This window comes from Pezoporus occidentalis, unplaced genomic scaffold, assembly GCF_034315485.1.
Source record: "Pezoporus occidentalis ecotype Australia unplaced genomic scaffold, CSIRO_AGI_Poc_V1 ctg224, whole genome shotgun sequence".
Lineage (NCBI taxonomy): Eukaryota > Metazoa > Chordata > Aves > Psittaciformes > Psittacidae > Pezoporus > Pezoporus occidentalis.
The window spans coordinates 109818-129533 of NW_026914117.1; the positions used below are offsets into that span (position 1 = coordinate 109818).

The window sequence follows — 19716 nt, forward strand, 5'->3', positions numbered from 1 at the left end:
TGAGCTAAAAGCAAAGAGGAGAGAAATGAGGCTGGGGAGGAGTCCAAGAAGCCTGAGCGATGCCCAAAGCAGTTCTTGGATGTTGCTGGCTCTGCCGTGTGTTTACTCTAGGAAGGCAAGGGAAGGAGGCCGATGCTGAAACAAAAATGGGATATAGCTGCCAATCTTTATGTTTCAGTGGGGATTTGGACAAAGTTTTCTTGCATTCTGTCAGCTTCTAGTGGTGCTGTGGGCCTGATTCTACCTCCCCTGTGTTGCCTTTACTCTGTCATGAGTTGAGTAGCTCACTGAGATGAATGATATGAGAAACACATCCTTTTTCTGAGGAGGCTTTGTATGGTTGAAGGTGTTTTCTGTTTGTGGTTTCCTCTGGTGGTTGACCATACTGCAAAGCAGTAATCAGCCACTGCCAGCTCTGAGACGTTTGAGCCAGGCCAGGCTCTCCATAGGCAGTGTGAGGCTGCTGAATAGCTGGTGGCCACGAAGACCAAACAGGTCAGGGCACCTGCGGGACTCTATAGCTGAAAAGATGGGTCTTTCTTTGCATGTCTGTATTTTGGGCAGATGTTCCAGTGAAACAATGACTGGATGCCATTCTGCCCATCCTGTGTGACAAACCTGTAATCATAGAATGATAGTATCATAAAATGGTTTGGGTTGGAAGGGACCTTAAAGCTCATCCAGTTCCAAACCCCTGCCATGGGCAAGGACACATCCCACTAGACCGTGTTGCTCCAAGCACCATCCAAACTGGCCATGAACGCTGCCAGGAATGGGGCAGCCATGGCTTCTCAGGGCAAAAAGGGCATCACCTGGATATCAGCATGTGAAGCACCTCCTTTCTTCATGGGGCAGGAGAACCAACCGCTGCCCACCATGAGAAGGGCTCGTTTTTTGGTAGACGTCCCCATGTTCATGTGGACTTCTGCAACCATGATGAGGCTGTGTGCCTCCTCATTGCTGTCTTTGCTGGCTTCCTGTTCTCTTAATAACATGCTATCTCAGGAGCTGTGGCTGATTCCTCATGTCAGTGTGATTGATCAACAGCTGTATGAACCCAAGCCAGTTCATATAGACTCGATAGTCATTAAAGATGACCTGCAAGGGAAAAACATCAGGCTCCTGGCCTGTTTGCTTGTTTGTGGTGTACAAAGGAGTGCATGGCTTGAGCTTCATCTAGGATACTGGCCATAGGGACTATTTTCCAGTCTTTCCAGACTCACGTCCCCCTTTTAAACTAATTGCTATTACTTCTAGCGATCTGTTGGGCATCATTTAAATTAATTAACAGAGCACCAAATTATGTGATTCCAAACACTAAACAACAATTCGAAAGAGAAAAAATAATCAGGAATGATACCACAGCTCAAATAAAATAAACAGCTGCAACCTTCCTGTCTTGAAAAAGGAAATATGATCAAGAATTTCAAACTTAAACAAGGGAAGTTCAGGCTAGATAAAGGAAGTTCTCTCCTGTGAGGGTGGTGAGGCCCTGGCACAGGTTGCCCAGAGAAGCTGTGGCTGCCCCATCCCTGGCAGTGTTTAAGGCCAGGTTGGATGGGATTTGGAGAGACCTGCTCTAGCGGAAGGTGTCTCTGCCTGTGGCAGGGGCTTGGAACTGGATAAGCTTTAAGGCCCTTTCCAACCCAAACCAGTCTGGGATTCTGTTTCTTTTGTCTGTAGACAGTTCACTGAGCCTCTGCAAGGTGAGTTTCTCCAAGGCTGCCCCTGCCACTGGTGTTCTTTTCAGGTTTATTTGAAGGCCTCCGTCATGGTCAAGGACTGCATGACAGCCACTGCTATTGTGTTCCTGATTGACCGGTTCCTGTACTGGACTGATGCCTCCAGCCAGCTTCTTCAAACTGCCAAGGGTCTGCACAGGCTGCAGCCCACCACACCTGAGTCCTCAGGTGCTCATCTGCCAGGCTCGCCTCTCCGTCAACACAGGTTACCGCTCCCTTCTTTCAGCTCAAGCTCAATTAGGAACTATTTGACTTTGAAGACACTGTCCTGTGCTAGAGGTGACATGCTTACAGGCCCAGTGCCATATCTTTGAACGCACAGCCTACTCCCAGCCTCCTTGAGCTCTCCCAGCTCCTCTCACTCGCACAAAGGGGCTAGTATAAAGGGTTTCAGAGCCAAAAGCAGGAGAGAAAATTGTGAAAGGGTGTGGAAAATACTAATTGGAGCTTTTGTTCCTTAACAAATCTTCCCTGCTGGTTTCAAACAGGGATATCTGAATTGCTATACTGCTGACCAAGGGCCTTTAAAAAGTAAATTAGAATCCTGGCATTTTCTCTGCACTGTCCCAGCTGCTTTTTTTGCTTCAGTGGGGCCACTTGACTATGCAAACAATGCTGCTTACAACCCCTCAAGGATAAACTGATTTAAGAAAAAAATAAATTCCATCATTCCTGTAATGTTGGCAACACCTGAAGGGTTTTTAATGCATCCTCCCACCGTCACACTGGGGAGAAGAAAACAAAGCCAGGCAATCCTGCTCTGAAAATCTCAGTGGAGGAGTATTTTATTTGCAGAAAACAGAACTGTAAGTTCTCTGCATAGTCATTTTTATTTGTGCCTGTGGACTTCTTATGCTCCTGTTGCCATGCGGTCCGGATACTGGCACACACCAGTTGATGGGCTAGTTCAGCCAACATTTACACTGGCTGGAGCAGCGTTACTGACTTCAGCCAGACCCAACAAAACCCGAGGTTCTACATGATTCAGGCTGATCAAATTAGACCTCTAAGACATGTTAAGGCTATATATTCAGTGCTTAAGATGGTTCTTCAAAGCTAGGTAGAGGTTCACAGGGAGGCAGCATAGCTTGAGGCTATGCTTTGTGTGATGGGATGTCAGGTCAGCTGGCTTTGAAGTGCATCTGAGCTTCCTGTCCTGGCAAACTCCATGTATCACAGAATTATAGAATGGTTTGGGTTGGAAGGAACCTTAAATCTCATCCAGTTCCACCCCCTGGAAGTTGGGTGTCCCTGGGGACACCTTCCGCTAGACTAGGTTGCTCCAAGTACTGTCCAACCTGGCCTTGAACACTGCCAGAGATGGGGCAGCCACAGCTTCTCTGGGTAACCTGTGCCAGGGACTCACCACCCTCACAGGGAAGAATTTTTTCCTGATTTTCCCTGAACTCTGTTAGTTTAAAGCCCATTCCCTTTGTCCTCTCCCTACATGCCCTTGTCAAAAGCCCCTCTCCAGATTTCTTGTTGGCCTCTTTAGGTATTGGAAGACTGCTGTGAGTTCTCCTCTGAGCCTTGTTTTCTCCAGGCTCTGCAGTCACATATTTATAATGTAGTGCATGTACATTCAAGATTGTTGATGGCAAGAAATCTGTTTGCAGATGATATTGGGATCTACCAGGTTAATTATCACAGAGCTTCTCCATGAACTTTTCTGAAGCAAGTGTCTGGCTTGAAGCAGTTGCCTCAACCGCCTTTTCTGCTTTATATGTATATGTGAAATTGGCCATGTCAGCTATTCCTGAGCATGGGGTAGCACCTGCAGTGCATAATTAATGAAAAAAATTTAGTCTGAGTGTGGAAATTGTACTGAAGAAGAGTACAATTTGCAGAGGCTTTCACTGATGAATATTTTTGTTCACTTCATGCCACACGATACATTTTAATATTAATTTTCTATCTTTCTATCTTCTATCATGTAAACTTTTAAAAGCTGAATATATCCTAAGCAGCCTTATTAATGACAATGGAGCAACAGGTACATATATAATTCTTTTCCAATTTTATAGTTGCTGTTTTGATGGGATTTTGATACTAATTTCAACAGTCACACGAGCTTCAAATACAGCCAGTCTGGCCCTAGTAACAACTCTTTACATCACATCCCTCTTTTCTTCACCCTTCTTTGCTAAAATGTGGAAACTGCAACTTCGTTTTGAAATTTCCATAATTTATCCTTGAATATCTTCACTTAGGTGGAAAAATATTCTGTATTTACTGCTTTCCTACTAATTTCTCTGCCCAGAGAAATTTAAAATGTGAACCAATTTCAAGGAATTGCCTGATCTAGAAAACAAAGACAACTCCCTCAGCTCAAAAAAATCCAGATTGTTGGAGTAATGCATATCCTCCAAATTCACACTGATCCTATGAATTAAATGAATACTTAATTCTAGACCTGTAGCAGACTGTGGTGCAATTATTTAGTATCTTTGGAGGTTAAGAAAAAAAGAGAGTGAGTCCTGGTTCTTACAGCACTTCAACTGGTGAGTAGACATGCAAAACTGTAAAGATGGGACTATTTCTTAACGTGTGATAATGCTAAAATTACTCTCTCCCCCTTTATATCAGATTACTGCACTGCTGGTCGTGTGTTTTGTCTCAGATCTGGAGGGATGTGTAGTATTTCTAAAGGGAAGAATTTATTCTGACCGATATAGAAACATATCCATAATTATGATTTAGTTCTGGTTTTGAGACAATACATTTTAGGGTTTGATATCTGTTCTCCATTTTCTTTTCCTGCAGGGGTTATTTAATAAGTAAATTCAGGTTCCACTACAGCTATTAAACTTGGAAAATTTAAGAAGCCTGTTCTGGGCTTTGTTGGTTTGTTTTTCATGTGGTACTGAGATTCTCATATAAGAAGGGCCTTCATGCAAGAGTGTTTTAAGCAAAATGCCAGCTATCATTGTTACAATAGAACTGGCTATGCAAAATACTTTTGCAGTATTTCTTAGGACTGTGCTTTTTTTAAAGACTATTTCCATAATATTCAATTGTAACACTTTTTGTTTAACACTGAAGATGTGTTGTTGAGGCTCAGCACAACTTTGTGCTTGGAGTTGCAGTGCAATGTTCACAATACTTAGGAAAGGTTAGTGATTTTAGTTCATATTCTGTTCCAAAATCCAGTATAGATTTGATAACAAAAGACTTTGTGTAACTAATCACACTTTGCTAACATGAAAACATTTGCTTTAATATTAATGAGGTACTGATATCTAAAAAAACCAACATGTTTTGCCAATGATTAAAAGTATTTTGCTGAGCTGTATATATTGGTGACCACAAAGACATCCCATATTAATCCTTTTGAGTGTTTTTAGTGAAACTGATGTTTTTTTTATAGAAGGATTTTTTGTTACTTTACAGAAGAGAGGTACCTTTCACTTTTTAGGTTGTTTTTATTCTGTACATAGCTGTCACTCAAGCTACATACCCATAGAGCTCTCAACTTATATTCCTGAATGTACTGTTACTTTTTGATCTATCTGAATTTAAGTCCTGGCTCAAACCAGCTCAATTCATTGGGCAAAATCCTGGCAATTTGCTGGGATTTAGGTTAGCCTCAGAGGCTTGAAATTACTGTAACATTTTTAATTCTCTACTGAGTTTTCCCACTCTTTCTGCAGGTACCTGGCGATATGCTAAGGAAAGTGATAAGATTCACGTGCAGTCAGTCTGCTTACAAATCGGAGGCCAGATTTTGCAAAAGCTTGGTAAGGCTTTTTTCTACAAACATCTACTTAAGGTTTTCCTCTTTCTTTTTTTTTTTAATTTGCAGTCCCAAAGTCACTCTTCCTTCCCAAAGGCATGCAATAGTTTATCACAAGTACATCACACCAATTTCATCTCTCAAGACAAGAAAATTCCTAGTTTTTGGCTTATCTGGCTTGGTAGTTGACCTTTCATCTGCCATGACTGTTCAGCTGAAGTCTTTTATGAGCATAAAATGTGTGTTCATGCACAGCCAAAAGCTAAAGGCTACCAATAAATGTTCAGTGTCACCAAATTAAAAAATGTTGTGGTATGCTTTTACACTGTTTTGAGGGCTCCTGGCTCCAGGAGATGTAAAAAATAAATATTGAAAGGCATCTGTAGTGGTAATCTCCTTAGTGACTATTTTTCTGATTGATTTCAGGGATGTGGTACGAGGCAGCGGAGTTGATTTGGGCTTCAGTTGTGGGATATTTCAAACTTCCTCAACCAGATAAAAAGGTAGTATTTCCTTTTCACTCTGGATATCCTTGCCAATCTAATAATCATTCCGGATTAGTTTTTGTTCACTTCAGAAAAGTCCTTTAGCAATAATGTTTCAATTAGGCACCTCAGACAAAGTTAATATGCAGGGCAAATACTCTGTCTGAAGTCTGTATTACACATTATTTCCGCATGCATACACAGATTTACAGACACCTTTTTTCCTGCAGGGGAGTAAAAGTAATAGTCTTCGTTAAGCAGAATTATCTGAAGTGAACCATCACTGAGGGTGTCACAGGTGCCTCTGGCAAGGACAGACTAAGCCCAGAATGCAGCCATAGATTTTATTAATTTACTTATTTATTAGGACTAAGGTTAATATTTTTTTTTCCTGGTAACCAAGCATGTCTGCTTGCTGAGCTCTACTACACTGTCTCTTGTGGGTGATGGCAGTTCCCCAACACTGCAGTATCTGAACACCTTGCAACAGCTACCATACCTGTCTTGAGCACCTTTTTGAGGCTTGGCCATGCTAATCTTCCCACTGTACGTGAACTAACAGTCATACCTTGCATCCGTAGCTAAGCAGGAATGTGAACCTATGCCTAACAAGTCCTAGGGTGATGCTTGAAGAAGTTTTGTAATTGTACCCCAGCATAAGATGTTCCACAAAACCAGACCTCATCACTTCTTCTCTGCCATACCTTAAAGCTTAACCTCAACCTCAGAACTTTTTTAAAGGAGCAAAGATGTGTAGGGAATTTTGCAGAAAGCAAACACTTAATGATTAAGGCATTCTTAACTATTTAGCTAGGCAGACCCTGAGCTACCATGTACAGATCAAATCTTCCAGAGACAGAGAGAGAATCAGCAAGTTCATAAATCTATATGTTACATGTTCATACCTCATTTTTTAATGGGTCCTGTAGAACCAATTACAAATTACCAACAAACCCCCCCTAATTATATCAACACCAAGAACTTTGCCTTTCCTCCAACTCTGTTTATTTATGTTTTCTTAAACAGTACAGTAAGCTAGGGAAGTGTGTTAAAAAAGACGCTTTGTTTCTTAGGCTATGTGTGATGAACATTTATTACTTCTACCATCTCTCCAGACATCTTCACCCTGGGTTTTTTAGAAAGACTAAGGTCAGCTGACAAGTTCTTAAGCATAATTTTTGATTTCTGTGGTCTTTTCTGAAAAACAGTGGTAAAACAGTCCTTTTTTTTTCCAGACATGATTAGCCAAGGGCTTAATGCAGCTTTTGGTGACATCACAAGATTAAGCACCTTAGGAAAATGCAATACTAAGGAAAACACAATGCTATTTAAAGTGAAACCTACAGCTAGTGGTAATAGGGGTACCTGCCACTCATGGATCTGAAAGATCTGCTATGACCAGATAGAGAACAAAGACAAAATAAAAAGTTCACCAAGCTCATTAAAAAAAATTTCCAGAGTTTCCAGTATCCACCAGGCTACACTTTCTGCAAGATGAAATGAAGAAAACTCTATCAAGATGACATCTCTGAATTTCTTAGCAGTGCTTCTCTTTTGATCATGTTTGTTAGGGTTGTTGTTTTTTTTTCCTGGGGTGTTCTACCCAGAACCTACTTTGTTGTGAGCAGTAAAATTCAAAATACAGGGGGAGAAACACTCTGATAACTTTCCATTTCTTTTTCAGGGAGTTGCTACTTCCTTGGGTATTATTGCAGACATCTTTGCTTCTATGAATGAGAAGGATTATGTATGTTTTAAAACCAAAGCCGACATGGACCTGGTAAGACTTGTTTTGGTATTTGTGTTTTCTTTTCTTTGAAAGGAAAGCCTTTAAGATGAGGTTTTCCCCCTTGGGTTGTTTGGGTTTTTTTTCTATTTCACTAGAGCCTTCTCCAGAAGTTCAGTCATCACTTACTATCAGCTGCCGAGGCCTGCAAACTAGCAGCAGCCTACAGCCAATACACCCCTCTGTTTGTCCTCTCCGCCGTGGTAAGTACTACTCTTCATTCTGAAAGTGTTCTTTGTGTCAGAAAAGAGTCCAGGCTGTTCAATTTGGCTCAATTCGGCTTTCAAACATTGCGTCATACAGGGTATTCCGTCCTTGTTGTGGGTATGATGCTGTGCTGTGGCTATGATTCATTTGCTCTGGACTCCAATTGGAAGCTAAGCAGACGGGTGGAAATACTGATTCTCCTATAACTAGAACTGTATTACAGAGGAAAAAGAGCAAGATTATTTCCTCCAGGAAACGCAGCAGCAGACAGGCAGAGCTGATGTTTGCTTCGAATCATGTAAGAGAAAGAAGTATTTTTTCCTCCCTTTATTTATATGTAGCAGAGGTCCAGGTTTTTAATTCCTTCATTCCTCTTTCATTGCCCCCCAGAACATCCGTGGAGTGTGTTTGCTGTCCTATAGTCACTCCAAGGACTGTCCCCCAGAAAAGAGAAAGTTCTACTTGTCTCCCAAGGAAGGACAGCAGCAGGAAAAGGGCTCAGCAGAGGAGCAGTGCTGCAGAACAGAATCGGATGAGCATAGTCAAGCTGCATGCTTGAACTTGATGCCTCCCGGAGCCTGGCATTCTTCCCCTCCAGAGGCTCTACATAGCCATGGAGGATCTGCTCAGCTTTCCCTGGAGGTCGATACGACTCTAGCTGGGAGACTGGTAGAGAAGGTGTCTCTTTATGGAAAAGAGCTGCGGGAGGGAAGACACCATGGAAAGAGTTTTTCAGAAGAGAAAGGCGGGCAGGTGAACAATGTGGTTCCTTCCCTTTCCACCCCTAACTCTGCTCCTACCAAGGGGCAGGAGGAGGAAGAGAAGTCTTTCACGTGGGTGGAGCTGGGCTGCAAGACCAAGGACAGCAGCACCCCCCTGCCCCAGCCCAGGAAACATTTTGTGTGGGTCCACCCAGGAGGAGAAGCTGCAGATAGCACAGAGGATCCCTCATTTGAGGCACATCCCCCCATAAATGAGGGTGCATCTGCACTACCAACAAGCATTGAGATGAGAAAGGCCAGGGGCTCCTCTGTGTGCGATTTGCTGAGGAAATCTGCACTAGTGGGAAATGGACCTCTCAAAGTGCCTGAAGTTGACACCCAAGCAGAAACAATAGATGATACTGAATTTGATTTCATCAGCATTGGAGATTCAGTGAACAATTATCCTATGGCATTTGTTCCAAAGCATCAGTCAACTCCCTGTGTGCTGACAGCTTTGCCCTCGAGGGGAAAGATCTCCATAACTGACCACTTTTACTATGCCACTACTGAAAAAGATGAAGGAAAGTCTCAGAACAGGGTGAACAGCAAAAGGCAGTCCAGTTCATTCCTGAGTTCACAGTACAAGCCAGTACAGATGCCAAGAGTTCCCCTAGAGGTCCACTTCTGAACCCAAGAGGAAGTGGTTTTGTCTTCATGCACGGGTAGAACATAATTGGCTTGTCCAGAGATTGATGCCTACTGGCATTTTTAAGTCTAAACAGCTTCGTAAAGCACACCGTAAGTTTCTGCACAGTGATGGGCATTTACTGGCAGCAATGGGTACTCCCATAGAGAACAGTCTCAACTTCGGCTTTTCAACACAATGTTTTAGTCGTCATTATTAAGACATTTTTTGTTGTTTTTGTTTTACAAGGTTTTGTATAATAATTTTAACAATGGCAAAAGCAAAACACTCCTTTGAACCATTTTCCTCCTATTCCTTCTTACCCATTTGCACATCAGTCACAGCTTCATGGAAACGGGCTCCATCTCCATCCCCACACAGTCCCTCCTGCTTCAATCTCTTCATGCAAGACCCTCCTTGAACTCACTGTACCAGTTAATCAAGCCCTTTCCACCCCATTACTTGAGTCTCTGGTTTTGTCGACCATTTAAATTCCACATTTTATTCCTGTGTATTGAAGACAGTGATTGTTAAATTAACCATAAATAACAGCCATATCTTAATATGCAGGTCCTTGCTCAATACACTAAGAAATACAGAAGCTAGGAGCAACGCTAGGCTGCCTCATTGAGCTAATTGAGTAAAACCCACTCAGGGCTTGTCTCATTTTGCATGTCTCAAGCCTGTTCAGCAGGTTTTTTTGCTCTTACTGTAAAATATCCAACTCTGCACCTAGATACCTCTTAGCATATATGTTATAGCCCTGTACTTTGCTTCCAGAGAAGCCTGGATATCTTATCTCCTGGGTGCTGGTTATTTCACCCCTCAGCAGAAGCTTAGAGCAGTTCTGTGAAATTGTCCATTCTACTTGTGTTTTTTTTCCTTTTGTAGCTGCTCTTCTTTTAAAATACTCAAAGAAATCAGGCCTCTGGACAGGCCAAGAAATGCCTGTATTCACTGGGGACTACCGGAAGGTGGCAAAGGAAGGCAAACAGAGAAGTGCATTTTGGATACACTTTCTGCACCAGGAAGAAAGCCTGGGAAGGTACTGAAAAAAAAACAATTTCTGAAACAAAATATTTATCAATGCTACTTCTGTGTAAACATGCAGGAAAACTATCTGGTAAGACAAGTCTTATACCTGTGATTCAGCTAGTCCCCTGCCTTGTTAGACATTAGCTTTTATCACATATTTTAAGAAGACAGTACAAGTTTTTAGTTGGACAACTACAGAAATCATAGCCACCGTGGGAGAAGATTGTTTCTTCAGTCTGTTTCAACATAGTTTACATTTGGTTAGATTTTGACTAATCTTCTGTAGCGAGAACATTTTATGGCTTTCCCAAATCTCCTGGTCCTTTTGGCAATCTTTCTCATCACTCCACGTATCTCCCTACTTTTTAAATTCTGGGAAGACAAAGCTACTTTACTGTCATCTTCTAACAGCCATGTTAGTGTTAATTTGCTTGTGACAAAGGCCTGACTTTAGCTTTGCCTGTACTGGGATAATCTTATAGGAGCTTATATCTTGCTTCCTTTTTATTTGACTTCTGGCTTTGCATTAGATAATTAGCAGTATATATAGCTTTGTATCTTTATGTATATTTTTTTATATATATATCTCACAATACCTAAGGGCAGAAAGGTGTTTCAGTTGCTTTTCTTTAACAGCAGATTTATGCAGTGGATGCGTCTGCTCTAAAAGCAGGATTAGAATCACCTAACTCATAAAGGCCTCTGAATGAGGAGAACTCTGCTAATTGTAGATTTTTGATTGATTTTATAAGTAGCTTATGAATTATTATGGGTTAAGAACAGTATTTAAAATACCTCTGAGTCAGGCCTCCCTTCAGAGTCAAGCAGAGTTGACTTTAGACCGTCAGGTTGGATTGACCAGCACAGCATTTTATGCCTGCAAAAACTATAAAATAAAAACCCCACAGCTTAAATCACTGACATTTTAAATGTGTTACCGACTTTGGCTTTGCTTCTGAAGAGCCAAGCTCTGCTTTGGAGTGGTTTTTCATTACCATAAGCAGAGTTTCCCAAGTGCAGTCTGCTGCAAATCTGGCTACAACAACCAGTCCTCTTGTTGTTTAGGTGTGTTGGGAAAGAATATAAGGAAGAAAAGGGGCTTTTTCATCATTTCAGTGATGTGGAACGGCAAATGACTGCCCAGTACTATGTGACGGAATTCAACAAAAGACTGTGTGAGCAAAAAGTCCCTACCCAAATATTTTACATCCCATCTGCAGTACTCTTGGTAAGAGCTATCTTCTAAGCAATACAAAGGAATCAATGGGAAGAGTATCTTCAGTCAATTTTGATTTTAAAATAGTAGCAGTTAGGCAACCTCTAGATAACATGCTATTTTAGCCAGTAGCTGCATTTGCTCATTTCAGGGCAGAAGACACCTGCCTGCAGAGCTACAAGTTCATGGGTGCACTGACAGAAAAGATGCCTTGTACAAGCTAGAAACCCACTTGTAAATGAAGCTCAGGAGTTACCGAGCCTTTTATATCATCTAACACTATATGAACATCTATTTTTCTGGGGTAATTAGGAAATCTGAACAGCAAAGTGACCCATCTTGAGCACCACAAAAAGTGTCAAAACCTCACTAGAACCCAACATGCAAGGTTCTTGCAGACAAGTTGATTTGCTGAATTTCAGGAACACAGGACTGGAAAGTTTCTCTTTGTGATTCATCACGTCCAGTGCCCTGATAACACAGGCAACAAACACTGCACAATCCCTTTTTATACTCATTAAGTCTTACCTTAAAAGCAGCCATAGGACCTTGTGTTTTGTGTTTTAGCCTTTATCACTTCCACTAAGAAATCATTCCAGAGCTGCTCTCTTGATGTCTGGAAACTTTCTGCTATTTTCTAATCTAAAATTAGTCAATTTATATTTATTGTCTTTCTCACAACTTCTTTGAGGCCTACATTTAAGGAAGAAGCAGCTATAGCATCCCCTCATCACCTCTGTTTTCTTGAAGACAAGACTTCAGTTAGAGGAGCTTTAGCATCCTTGTTTTCACACCTCTGCTCACATGACAGTCATTATCCCTCTCTTTTCAGATACTGGAAGATAGAACTATAAAAGGATGTGTGAGTGTGGAGCCCTATATCCTTGGGGAGTTTGTGAAGCTGTCCAACAACACAAAGGTAGTAAAGAATGAGTACAAAGCCACAGAGTATGGTCTGGCCTATGGCCATTTCACCTATGAGTTCTCCAATGGAACAGACATTGTTGTGGATCTGCAAGGTTTGTGTTACAGTGAACTTCATTTCTTGTGAAGACTTAATTTCTCATTTTGCGAAATGTGCTATATAAAGGTGTATGTGTATATATATATATGCTATATGTACTGTTGCTAAATTATGTAAAGTGAGGGAGGTATTTGCAAGTATGTTTTTGCCTTGCTCTTGTTCTCCACTGCATTGCAGCAAGAGCAGGTAAGCTGCATGAAGTCTCCTTGAGCTCTTTGCTTGAGAGCCAAGGGTAAAACCTTTCAGGCTCAATCTTTAGTACGTAGGTATCTTTGGGACATTCATTTTATTAAATATTCATAGGGATCTGCTTTTGCTGACATGTTGCCAACTGGGAATCACTGAAGTGGCGTTAACAGAGTGTGGGCCGTGCCAAAGCAGACAGACCTGAGTACAGTAATACACAGGCTGTGGTGTTCAATACCAAAATGTAACCTTTCTTCCGCAGGCTGGATTACAGGTGATGGGAAAGGCCTCATCTACCTCACAGATCCCCAGATTCATTCTCAATATCAAAGATGTTTCACACTCCAACTTTGGGAAGAAAGGGATATATTACTTCTTCAATAATCAACACATGGAGTGCAATGAGATCTGTTGCTGCCTTTCTTTAACAAGACCCTCAGTAGAGCTGCCAATGTAGAGTCACACAAGACAGTCACACAAAGGATGACCACTAAGCTGGGCAGTATTTTATCCTACATGGCTTTGGGAGCATATTGTCTTTGAAAATGGAGTCACTGAGACATTACCTGCATGAGTTTGGCAATTTCTGTTCTTTGCATCCAGGCTGGCAACACCATGTTACCATCCTGCGCACCGTCTGAACCTCATGTTGTTGTAGCCTGTAAGAATTAACAAAAGAACATAGAAAGAGGAAGAAAACAGCTTTCCAAATTCAGCTAGAGGTGTACTACCAGACTATAAGCTTCTGATCCACTCAGACCTAGTAAGGGCAACAGGTGCCATCTGCTCTTTGGAAATAGAATATGAAACAGAGAGAGACAGAAGCAGCGAGCTGTCTTTCAACCTTCTGTAAAGGTTGTATAAATGCTCTGGGGAGCAAATGGTGATGTATTGGTTTGCTTAAAAGAATAAAGTTTCTTTCAGAGGTGTGTATGCCTGCGTACATATGTGAACGCAGAACACCTAAGCATTTGGAAGTATGGTTTTAGCTGGAACAGCCAAGAAAGCTCTGCTACCCCTGATTTTTAACACCAGGACTGAACAGCCTGTGGCATGCATTCTGGCCACATGCTTCAGCAGTGCCTGCCTAAGTTAGAGGCAGCTGCAGCCTTTTAATTTTTATGAAACAGTCTTTTGTGGTTTGTTCTTTAATTGTTTTGTTGTTTGGTGTGTTTTAGATTTTTTTTAACTAAAGCTTGCAATTGGTTCATCTGACTTCCTTGAACACCTATAGCAATTCACATACTGATAAGGCCTCACCCATCTCCAAGAGACCCAACTGCTAGAGTCACTCTGTCATAGTGAATTTCAGAAGAATGTAGAAGGAAGCAATGCCCTTCCAACTTGGTGAACTTCAGCTGAACAGCTGAAAACTTTTATGGCTTTTTTCCCCACACAGGCTGGTTAGCTGAAAAGAGTCAAACCTGCTGGCATGGTCACATCATGTATACATCTGCTGTAGAGAAAACAGCCATAAAAAGAGAGGGGATAGGAGCTCCTTACACAAAATGCTGCTCCCTTTCAATGCTGAATTCAGCCAACTGGAGTGTCTGGTTAAAAAAAACAAAACAAACCAATTCCCAGTATTACCCAAATTCAGGCTGTGATGAAAGAAGCATTTTCAAATCAATTAGGCTGCCTTTTTTTGTAAGTCCTAAAAAGTTCAACTACTCACTTTGCATCTACTGCTGACAGATTTTTCATGCATTACCACGCCAGGATGAGTGGCCTTCAACCTTTATTTCCAAGGCGTGATTAATCTTCGTGGGCTTCCAGGGGGACACTTCTTTCAGCCTCTGTCAAAGACATATTGCAGATTTTGATTAAAAGCAGGGAGAATATCTTTGCATCTACAGGTTGCAGCTGATTTTCTGTTCCACAAGAGAAGGAAAGTATCCTGGGTTCAGCAGTAGCAGTCATTTTTCTCCTTCTTAGTAGCTGGTGCAATGCTGTGTTTTTGACTTTCAGCCTGGGAACAGCGCTGGTAACACTAATCTTTTTAGTTGCTGCTTAGTAATATTTACTCTGACCAAGGACTTTGTGAGTCTCATGCTCTGCCAGGGAAGAGGGGAAGCCGGGAGGAAGCAGAGACAGGACACCTGACTCAAACTAGCCAAAGGGGTATTCCATACCACAGCACATCATGCCTATTATATAGACTGGGGGCAGTTACTCAGAAGGGCTAGTTCACTGTTTGGTGGGGCTGGGTATCGGTTGGCAGGTGGTGAGCAGTTGTATTCTCTTCCCTTGTTATTTCCCTTATCATTATTATTATTTGTGGTAGCAGTAGTGGTTTGTCTTATACCTTAGTTACTGGACTGTTCTTATCTCAACGCATGGGATTTACATTCTTTCGATTCTCCTCCCCATCCCTCCAGGAGCGGAGGGAGGAAGGGGTGGGGAGTGAGCAAACAGCTGCATGGTTTCTGAGTGGCTGGGCTGAAGCAACGACAAAAAGTGATCTTATATTCTTCCAGCACACCTTTCCTGGTGTTACTAGCTTAACTGGCAGGTGGAAAAGCTACTTCTGGGAAAGTTCAAGCAGCAGTTTTATGTATTCCCCTTAACAGTGACACATAAAATGGGAGCAACAGGACCGGAGCAACACATGGAACTGGAGCTAACATTTGTTGCTGCTTCTCCAGCTGAAGGAAACTGGGATGAGACCTTGATTTTACTCTTCCAAGACCATACCAGCACCTCCAGAATATGTGTGTGAGAAATGGTAGTTGGCTTTCCCCCTCCATCATCTGTGAAAGGCTGCTGTCATTTCAAATTCTCCTCCTCCAAAGCCCTGATGTCCCACTGCCCCCAAGCATAAAGGCTGTGATCGTTTCTTTGGGGAGACTTTTTTGATGAGAAAGGAAACAGGGCATCAAACTTCCAAAAAAGATGGATCCCCAGCAGAGAGTTGGCTTTAACAAAACCATTCTCTTTTGTTTCTGCAGCCAGCAAAGATTTTTTTAGGCTTTTGTTCCATCTTTTTACAATGCTATTGTTTTCTACGTGATGTTTGTGCTGAGTTGTTTGGAAAGATGCCCTATCACTGCACTGCCTGATTAGAACTAGGTGTAAAGAGGGAGCAGCAAGCGAAGAAAAAAAATTAAATCTCTTTATTATGGTGCATAAACCTTCAGTGTTGGGGAGCTGGGCAGCTGCGCAAGAAGAAAAATGCATTCAAAAATATAATGCTAGTGTGAATAATCCTTTCTCTAATGCTGCTTGCAGACTGCTTCAGCTTTGTCAGGTGAACTTGAACTGAGCCATGAGATTTGCTGCCGTTCCCACTGCACACTGTCTATCACCCCGGGCCATTCACCATCTTGACTGTTGTTAAAAGTGAGCAAACAATCCATCATTGAGCCAGAGAGTCACTGCCTCATAGAAAAGTAAAATCGGCATGTGACGGTACACTTGGCCCCAGTGTTTCACAGATTAAAGTGATACATGAAGACTCACGTGTTACTGGGAAGATTAAGCCCGTTATCTTGTTCCACAGCCAATAAAGAACAGCCTTGTCTGCAGCAGTAGGGAAATGCTGGCTTTAACCAAGTGACAAACGCTGCACATACATAGCTCCGTGCTCTGGCAAAAGAGAGCAATGAGCTCTAAAGAGGAAACAAAGCTTGTTTGCAAGATCTGGGGAATTAATAAGCAGCAGAGATGCTGTGTTAAAGCCTCTCTGCAGAGGCTTTCCCTTCTCTATAGAGACAATTAAAAGCAAAACAAAAGCTCTCAGACAATCTCTGCAGAACAAAGTGTCCCAATATGCTGCCAGCAGCCAGCCCTGCAATGGCTGTTGGGGTAGCACATGCTGCTTCAAGACCCTGGAAAGTAATGCCTGTTCCAGCTAGGCCTCTTGGTTAAGGAAAGGAAAAAATACAGATTTAGTTATGTTCCTGAATTAATCCATCTGTGGGAAGTGTTAGTGTTTTCACTTCTTCCTAATATTTACATTCAGCAGCTGATTTCTTCTGTTGGTTTCTAGCATATATTTTACCATCTCAGACAAAGCGATGGCTACTCACAGTTAAAAGTTAGGATTAAGTATCAGCTGGTCCAGTTCCATGTTAAAACCAGACATCACCATACTTAACCCCATAGCTTGTACTGGTCTTACTCTTTACAGTTTGGGCACAAATTCAGAGGTATCAGTCCTTCACAAATGCAGGATCTCTGTCTTCATCCAGGGCTTGGATACTGGAAATCCTGGATTAATGTGCTCTGTAATGTGCTCTGGAGATGTGCTCTGTAACGTGCTCTGTAGAATTTAGGCATAAATGGCCTGAAACACACACAACTTGTGTTATTGCTTCATATTTGTGGTATAAATAGGTGATTATTGGAGAGAATAAGTGGTTGACTCTGATGATGGATCATTTGATATTTTGGCTGGAAGTTTCATCTTGGAGCTACAATTTCTGTTCTGCTGTTTCCTCTGGTTTCAGAAGAAAGTAATTTGAACCAAACAAGATTTAAGGAATACTTAAATTTTTTTTTTCTTTTTTTTTGGGGGGTGGGGGGGGTGGGGATATAAAGCCTGAAGAAACATGTCCTTTTCTTGGCTAAAGCAGCCAACACAAGGACTTGAGTATTAGTGTAAGTGCTGGCACTAAAATATCTCGCTCTTGGCAAGGTGATGACACTTCCCTGTACTTTAGGGCAGACATTTGATTAAAGAGGCTTTTCCCACTTACCTTTCTGCAGGCATCCAGGTGAAAGGCAGAGATCTTGTTTGCTGTGTGCCATGTACTTGTGCATAAAATTTAGCACATTTGATATCAAGAGGGAAAAACTTGATGCAACCAAAGCCTGTTAACCACAGGCTGAACAATTTTCTTACTGTTTTGGCAATACCTAACATTACACAGCATAGGAGTTTTCCCAGCACATCTTTTCCCCGCCCCAGCCAGCAGAGCCATGGGAGTCTCTCAGGGGAAAGAAACCAAGCACACAAAACTGTATCTCTAGGCACTTACAGGTGGTATGATGTGCTGTTATAAACTTGAAATAACCAGAATGGGGATATATGCAGTGAGATATTGACCAATAGCTGCCACTGGGAGTTGGAAGGGAGGGAACTCGCTGCACCAGCACCCAGGTGCCTTCCCCAGCCCTGCTGCAGGGAAGCCAGCAGCCTGCAGCAGCAGTGTGCTGCTCTCACCCCTCTCCTGGGGATGACACACACCATTCCTCCTTTTTTCCACTTGGATGAAATAATCTCCCACATCCTTCTGCAGAGCAGGAGCAAATGGGGCTGCTGCTGCTGCCCCAGCTCCATGAGCCCATCTGTAGTTCCTGCAGCCTCCCCAGCCTGCCCACGGTGACCCCCCAGACAGAACTTAATCCCATTCTTTAGTCAGAAAAATTCTCTGCCAGGCTATTTTTAAGATGGAGTGGATCTTTTCGTTGTCTTCGCTCAAAGCAGTTTCTCCCTTGACAGAAGCCCAAACCAGCATGTCGGCTACTGGGGCTGCTGTCCCCTTCGAGTAGGCCATCACATTAATAGAGGTTGATTTGCAAACAGTGTTGTGTCCCCCCCCTCTCTAGTGCCCCCCTTTGCCTGACTCCCGCTTTTCTGCTCAATGGCACAGATGCTGCTTTGTGCTGCTCAGGACCAAGCAGCTATTATCAGCAAATCCAGTGAGGGAAATTAATGAAGGCGACTACTAATAAAAGACAGCTCAGAACGGCTATCCCAACTTGCTCTGAGCAGCAGTAATTAACTTTTTTTAAAACTCATGAAGGTAAATATGCCATCGGCTTTGGTCCAGTCTCTCTTCTTTTTAATCAAGGGGGGGAAGGAAAGTGAGGGAAAAGGGATGGATGCATGTCGCAGTCACCCTAGCACCATCCCTATGCCCTCCCTGCATGCTGCCAGCTTTATTTTAAAGACAATATTACTTCTCATTAATCAGAAGCCTGAATTTAGTACAGGAAGTCAAGGGGAATGAGGAGGTGGCCAGAAGTTTGCTGGACCTGCACAGTTGAAGGAAACGCTTGTCAGAGCAAAAGAGTCTGTCTTAGACCTTAAGATGCAAGATCTGGCCCTGTAGTAAAACAACCTGCACCAGGTTTAAAAGAATAAATTCCATCAGGACTTCTCTTCATGCAAGTGGACTGCAGTGCTGTGATTAACTATATAAAAGATGGGCGCCTGAGATTTTTTTGCCTGTATGGTACAGAAATCAAATTTACAGGACAGTGTGTACTATTCATGACCCCAAGTGATAAATCGCAAACCCCCCCCCCCCTCCCTGCAGAACCCCTCTTCACCCTACATGCAACTTGAAGATTCCCAAGATCACAAGTTAACCATCTGATATTCACTTGGACACCTGCCTTATACCAAACCCTGGCCTGCAAGAGCAAACCCTGTACTGTTTATCTGATTACTTGAGGCTTCTTGACATCGCCAGTGAATGCTTCAAATGTCTTCCCCAGGCAGAGAGCAGTGCAAGGCTTTTGGTCCTTTCCCTAGGATTGTTCTTCCTTGGAACACTGCAAGGTGGTTGTGGATGTGAAAACAAACCAGAGTATGGGCAACAGGCTCCTCAAGGCCAGAGGATCTCAGTGATGATGGGAACTGGGGTGGTGATGGCCTTTCCCCTAGCCACTGCTCTGAAGTACATCTAAAACACTATAAAAATAAAAAACTGGGATTTTTGGAGAGATCAGCTTGTATTTAATGGCATTAAATCCATTCAAGGAGAAAAGGCTGCAAAATTCCCATCTGAGAAGTATGAGTGTGAAATTTGAGGACCAGCAGATGAAATGACTGAAAGGTGGATTTCCAAACGAGAAAACAGTGAAATGCAGAAAACCAATGGGAAAAGTGAAGCCTGAGGCTGTGGGGAGGTGTGTGCAGCAGACCCTTCGCCTGCTTGAAATGATGAAAGGAAAAACTTGCCTT

General features: G+C 42.5%; 1 protein-coding gene across 1 annotated transcript in view; it reads left to right on the forward strand.

The window, feature by feature from the left end:
* The window catches only part of ALPK1 (alpha kinase 1), a 28790-nt gene extending 15058 nt beyond the window's left edge, over positions 1–13732 (forward strand). The window contains 15 exon segments of the mRNA XM_062620844.1: positions 1751–1899; positions 1901–1947; positions 3676–3735; positions 5393–5479; positions 5902–5978; positions 7645–7740; positions 7845–7949; positions 8344–9313; positions 9316–9378; positions 9381–9455; positions 10234–10387; positions 11443–11605; positions 12426–12612; positions 13066–13120; positions 13122–13732. Of these exon segments, the coding sequence (XP_062476828.1) occupies positions 1751–1899; positions 1901–1947; positions 3676–3735; positions 5393–5479; positions 5902–5978; positions 7645–7740; positions 7845–7949; positions 8344–9313; positions 9316–9378; positions 9381–9455; positions 10234–10387; positions 11443–11605; positions 12426–12612; positions 13066–13120; positions 13122–13260 (2427 nt within the window). The 3' untranslated portion in view covers positions 13261–13732.
* The last annotated feature ends 5984 nt before the right edge of the window (positions 13733–19716 follow it).